The sequence below is a fragment of the Phalaenopsis equestris genome, unplaced genomic scaffold, assembly GCF_001263595.1.
Source record: "Phalaenopsis equestris unplaced genomic scaffold, ASM126359v1 Scaffold000098, whole genome shotgun sequence".
NCBI lineage: Eukaryota > Viridiplantae > Streptophyta > Magnoliopsida > Asparagales > Orchidaceae > Phalaenopsis > Phalaenopsis equestris.
In genome coordinates this window covers 933333-939332 of record NW_018164540.1, presented here as the reverse complement: position 1 = coordinate 939332, position 6000 = coordinate 933333, and the positions used below count along the sequence as shown (strand labels likewise).

The 6000-nt window shown below is 31.4% G+C and overlaps 1 protein-coding gene across 1 annotated transcript in view; it reads right to left on the bottom strand.

Moving 5' to 3' along the window:
- Window positions 1-4137: 4137 nt before the first annotated feature.
- Window positions 4138-6000, bottom strand: part of LOC110020473 (replication factor C subunit 1) — a 35100-nt gene continuing 33237 nt past the window's right edge. The window contains exons 18-22 of the mRNA XM_020718588.1: window positions 5692-5764; window positions 5520-5612; window positions 4945-5185; window positions 4600-4665; window positions 4138-4512 (exon numbers count right to left, since the gene is read on the bottom strand). Of these exons, the coding sequence (XP_020574247.1) occupies window positions 4370-4512; window positions 4600-4665; window positions 4945-5185; window positions 5520-5612; window positions 5692-5764 (616 nt within the window). The 3' untranslated portion in view covers window positions 4138-4369. The remainder of the gene's footprint in view (window positions 4513-4599; window positions 4666-4944; window positions 5186-5519; window positions 5613-5691; window positions 5765-6000) is intronic.

Sequence of the window (6000 nt, the reverse complement as noted above, 5' to 3'; positions counted from 1 at the left end):
GTGTTGTGCTTGATAAAGTTATGGCTTGAACTTTAATGGAAAAAAAATATGGCTCGGGATGAAAATCAGGATGGATTTGAAGCTATTGAGTGTTTTTTGAGATGTGAATAAGATAAATTTTATTGAATTTTATTTGGTTTTTTGTATTTGTTGCAGAGTACATCCCATCACAATTTGATCAAATGCTTTGTTCCGTTAAGTTTTTAAATTTTTCATAGACGTTACACTGCTGCACTTTCGTTCTTCATTTATTAAAGCATACTAATATTTTATAATCAATCATTAATGTCTCATATTCAGAGCTATCATAGCATTAAATAGCATTAATTCGAGGTAAAGATGACTATTTGGCCATTATTAGCAATCTGTCAGCAATTTCTGTGTAAATAACTTAAAAAAAAGAAGTTTTCTTTTCTGAATCATTTAGCCATAGTTTTGTTATGAATCATTTAGCGGCAAAGTAATTTGCAGAGGATTTATACCAATGTGGGAGATTTTGGTTATTTTATGATGATATCAAATTAAACTTATGGAACTTCTCGAAATTATTCATGTTGATTATAATGTTGAGATTTTGATGTCATATTTATGCTTGCAACATTGAGATCTATGATATGATGGATTTATATCCTCAATTAGGTACATTGTCGATAGCGGTTTTCCTAGGGCCGTTATCGCAAACCACTCGCACGTCAACTTTACATTCTTTTTGTAACAATTTTTATGTATTTACATATCTAACACCCAAATTTTAATATTTACATTCATAACACTAAAATTTCTTCAACATCACATAAAAAAAATCACTTTTACTAATTTCTTTGTGGTCAAATGCATTTTTTATGCATAAATTTATAGGATCGAGAAGTAAATATTAGACTTCTGTTATTAGATATGCAAATTCATAAAAATTGTGGTATTTATGTAACTTTTCCTTTTGTATATCACCGGTTGCCGGCAAGTGAGCATACTTCATGTACACCTCAGTCATAGTTTCATCAAAATCCATGCTATAAAAAGATTCATGCCTTGCTCACTCCAGATCATGATCTACAAGATAAGATGCATCATATTGTACTGTAAATGAAACTTAGCTCCTGCATCTAAATTGGTCTGTGTGTGTCCATTATTACATACGAGTCCTGCATTATTGTAAGGTTCACATCTCAGCCATTTGCAAAACATAATATGCATCATAGCAATGCTTGCATTATACATTTTACTACATCAAAACGCTCATCATTAGGAAGACTTGCTTCACTTATCAACATTATAAGGTGCATTCTAATATTTGATTATTGTACAATCATCATTAATACTTTCTATATCGAGATTAGAGCAGCAATCATGCTCTAGTATCTGTATTGCCACTATCTCCCTATATATTTTTGGCATAATCATCTCTTTCAAGTTTTGTTTCAGTTTCATTTTTCTCAAGATTTGTGTTGCAATCATCTCCTATAAGGCTCACACTATTGTCATTTTCCTTAACATAACTTAATCTACCAATACTTAATATCACAAATGTGAGAAAACATTGCATACTTACAAATATATGTACTTACAATGGTGGATGGAGTGACAAAGTTATCATAATTTCACTTGTATGTGACGTGCCCTCTCCATCCAACCTTGTAAGTGCATACGTTATAAATATGCAATATTTTTTTCACAAATGTGGGGATGACAATCATCTTGTTTGATGCACGTGTCACAACATCTTCTTAAAGAGTTATATCTCAACTCTCATGTTCCTCAAAACTTATTCTATCATATAAAAACAATCACTCTTTATCTAAGGTGCTTAACTTTTTGTACTCTTGAAATAAGCCTAAAATAACTTTGATCAATCCTCACCATAAAAAATAAACAATTCCTCCCATGCATCAGCTTTCATTCTAGTTGCATTAGCACCAATTCTAGGAACCATGCCTGCAAAAAGAAAAGGGACATTTACATACAACCACCAAATTTTTATGTATTTACATATCTAAAATCTTAATTTAATTTTTCATATATATGCCTCTCAAATCTTTAAATATCACATCAAAAATGCCTCCTTTTTAATTTTTAACACCATGAAATACACCTTTTCATGCATGGGTGGCGTGATGTAAGCAAAAAAGTGGCCTTTCGGTGTTTATGTAAATACATAACAATTGAATATGCATATCTTCCAAATATCACTAGTTATTTGATTTATATCATGTAAATAAAAGAAAAATCAAATTAAAATTTTATGATTCTTCAAAATATCTTTCAAATTAAAATCTCTCTTACATATAGGATATGCTTGGACTAAAGCCCACAACTAAGGTTGCAAATAAAGCGGTCAATATGCTACTTGGCTCGATAAGAGTTCAAGTTCATCTAATTAACTAATTGAATACATTTGAATATTTTTATAAATACATATCAAATGAACAGGGTAAATAATTCATTGTTGGATTTGTTAAGGTTAACAAGTTAAATTATTTAAAGCTCGAGAAATAAACTGTTAAGAAGTTTGGTGACCATTTTCATTTAAAATTTATGAATAAGCTCGACCAAAGCTTAATTTAATCCTTTTAAATTCAATTTAAAACTCATTTATATTACGTTTGATTCGCTGAACAAAGATAATGTGAAAGGAATACATTGTAGTTAAAATAGTGTATTTAAAATACTTTAAAATTGTTTGATTTTGTGTGAAGTAAATGCATAAATTTACAACGTCATGTTTAGTTTGAAAAAAAATAAATCAATGTAAAACAAACTCAATGGCGACGAAGATCAATAATGACTATTACACCTGTGATGAGCAGTGGCGAATGTCAACAAAATTGCTAGCATTGGCGACCATTATGGCGGCCACGGCGGGAGCTTGACGATGATGGTAGACGGTTGGTTGCGGCAATATAATCTTTTGTTTCATGACAGGATAAATCTATACATTTGATTTACACTACACCATATAGGGAACCAGGGAAAACAACCCATGAGTTAAAATTTTAATTCATAATACATTAAATAAATTATTTATTTAGTTGTCAATTATTTACAAATTAATTGTTTAATTTAATTATTCAATTTGCCGCTCTTTCATTTAAATTTCAACAAATAACTCATTTATAAACTCTATAAAATTCATTTATTAAAAAAAAAAGTCTAATCATATGTTTCATTAGTTTATTTGATAAGAGTCATTTGTTTAAATAAATAATTCTGTAGCACTAATTTAAGTTTATAAAATAAATAATATTTGATTAGAAATTAAATAACTTAATAATACTAATTATTAATTTATTTGATAATGGCTTCATTATTAAAATAAAAAATTAATATAAACTGGGCTTTAACAGAAACAATAACAAACCAACCTAGCTTGAACATACACATAATAGCCTGGGCTAAAATTTTATAAATAAGCTCACACTTGTGTAAACCCAACCCAACCCAACTTTTTGTTCATGCCACAAGCTATATCTAAAATAAGGTTGTCTGAATATTTTGTTTCATGACATACCACATTTTGCTAAACCATGCCTACCACATGCACATTTAACCCAACTTGACCAGCATTCAGTCGCCCGCCGGACAGACTCAAACCTGATCCACATAACCCATTTAATACATGCATAATAGTTATTTGAGTTAAATTTAAATTAATTTTAAATATGAGTCATATTCGAGTCTGCGGGTTAATCTAAATCGAAAAAAATAGACATGAAAGTTTTGGACTAAACCGAATTTTTCTCAAGTCCCAACGGCTTCAGGCCACTCTCATTCACAACCAAGCCATAAATAACCAACCTTCCCTTCCAAGTATTTCATATGGAAGCACATATCTGATTGGGCAATAAATAAAATAAAAAAAAATTGCAGATCAACAATTTGAGGGGGCATTTACATACATAACACATAATTCTTATATATTTACATATCTAACACATAAACTTGATATTTACATGCATACCACTCAAATCTTAAACATTACATCAAAATTAATGCTATTATTAACTTTCTAAAAGTGAAATATATCTCTTCATGCATAGGTTTACTCCAACAAAATCTAATGAATATAAATATAAAAAATAGGTATTATATACACATAAATATATAGGAATTGTTTGGTGCGTATGTAAATTTCTCAAACAATTTTGTAGAAAGCCAACACCACCAGCTCAGAATATTACGAAACTACCTTTTTTATTTTTAAACATGGAAAAGAAGCACCACTAAGTATGAAAAAACTGCATAGAATAACATGAAAGTAAACCAAACTGCTAGAGTTGAAACACAAAATTCAGAACAAAACAAAATTTGTGGAAGCCAAATGACAGTCACGAAGAGATGTACCCGAAATCAGTTGTTCGTGCGGAGTATTATATCATCTCTTCCTCTTGCCACCAGCCGAGCCACCTCGACCACCGCCCTTGTCTGAAGATGCAGAACCTCTTGCTTTGGATGCAGATGCGCTCTTACTGTTTGACATGCCATCCTCATTTTTCAGATCAAGCTGAACTTGAATTCCTGATTACGAGTTTGAATCAAATCACATAAATTAGATTATATGAGTATTTCAAGGTAAGATGGGAGATAGGAAGACAAGAAACAGACCTTTGCGATTATCGGTTTTCAGATCTAGTTGAGGGGTTGCCTCACCATTTTGGCTGATCGAATCATCTTGAAGTTATAAGAAAAAATAAAAAGTTTGCGTTAATCAGCCAAAATCCAAATTGCAATAAAATGAAGACATACAAAACAAATTATTAACAAACAGCAGCAATTAATAGAGAAACCTCCACAGTAGCATATTTTGGAAAGTGTCGTAAGGATAGCGTCAGAAGATAATTAGCCTTACGCGTAGAAAATGTTCTTACATTAAACAAGAGTATTCAAAAGCAATCAATGAGTAGTTCAAATGATATGAGTTAAAACATGGTATATGTATAAATTACTCACCAGCTTCTTCAGCATCAGAACCATCCTCATTTTCCAACAATGTATCATCATTTTCTTCGGCCAAGCTATTCTCCACAGGTTCCAAAATTGCAGCAACACGCTTCTTTGGAGCCTTCTTAATACCTGGAAGGTTGATCAAGTCCGCCGTTCTCACAATTCGAGTGGTGCTTGCTTGTTTATATGCCTTAGTCAAGGCAGCTTTGACTGCTGGTAGAATACCATCCATGGGATTTGGATGACCCTATAATAAATGTAGCAAATGTCAACTATGAAGTTATGAATGTCAACTCATAATAAACATAGAACTAAAATACAACTGCATATGCACTGCATAAGAAGTGCTTTCACGCAAACGAATCAGCTGGGTAGTTTGGCCAGAACTTTCACCATCATTCAAATATAAATCAGAAATACATCTACAGATGTTTGATTCACCAAAAAAGGCAACGTTTTGACAGCAACGCTATCGTTTATTCACAAAGAATTATTACCAACTGATATATTTTCCTTAGAATCACAAAAACCTTACTAGTGCTCAAACTTTTATAATTATGAATAGGGAATGATACACACACCTTGAACTTGGATAGCTCCATGATCGTCTCCAAATCCTCCTGGCTAAATGAATATGTATTCATGAATTCAACTACATTTTGCACAGCTGCATCCTGATAACAATATTTTAAGTTGCAGTTTTATAAAAATTGTTTGAACAAAACAAAAAGAGACGAGGACAGATGCTCAGACCTTTGCCATTACTCGAAGTGGATCTGTCAGTTGTTTTAAAAGAAGAGGCAAGTAGTCAATCCGTAGAGTTTGCCTGAAAATTATGCTTATCATTAATTCCAGCAAGAAAGCAGCCAAAATAATCAGATAAAATATGTATATAGAGCGAATATATAAGAAAGTTATAATCAAAAAGAAATTTTCAAATGAAGTAGTTCCACAATCAATCATATGTTCTTTTTTTCACTTATCAACCATTCATTCTTTATAATATGTTGCCATTTCCCAACATTTTTACTTTCGCTGTGGTTTTTAGTTTGTTATGATTGC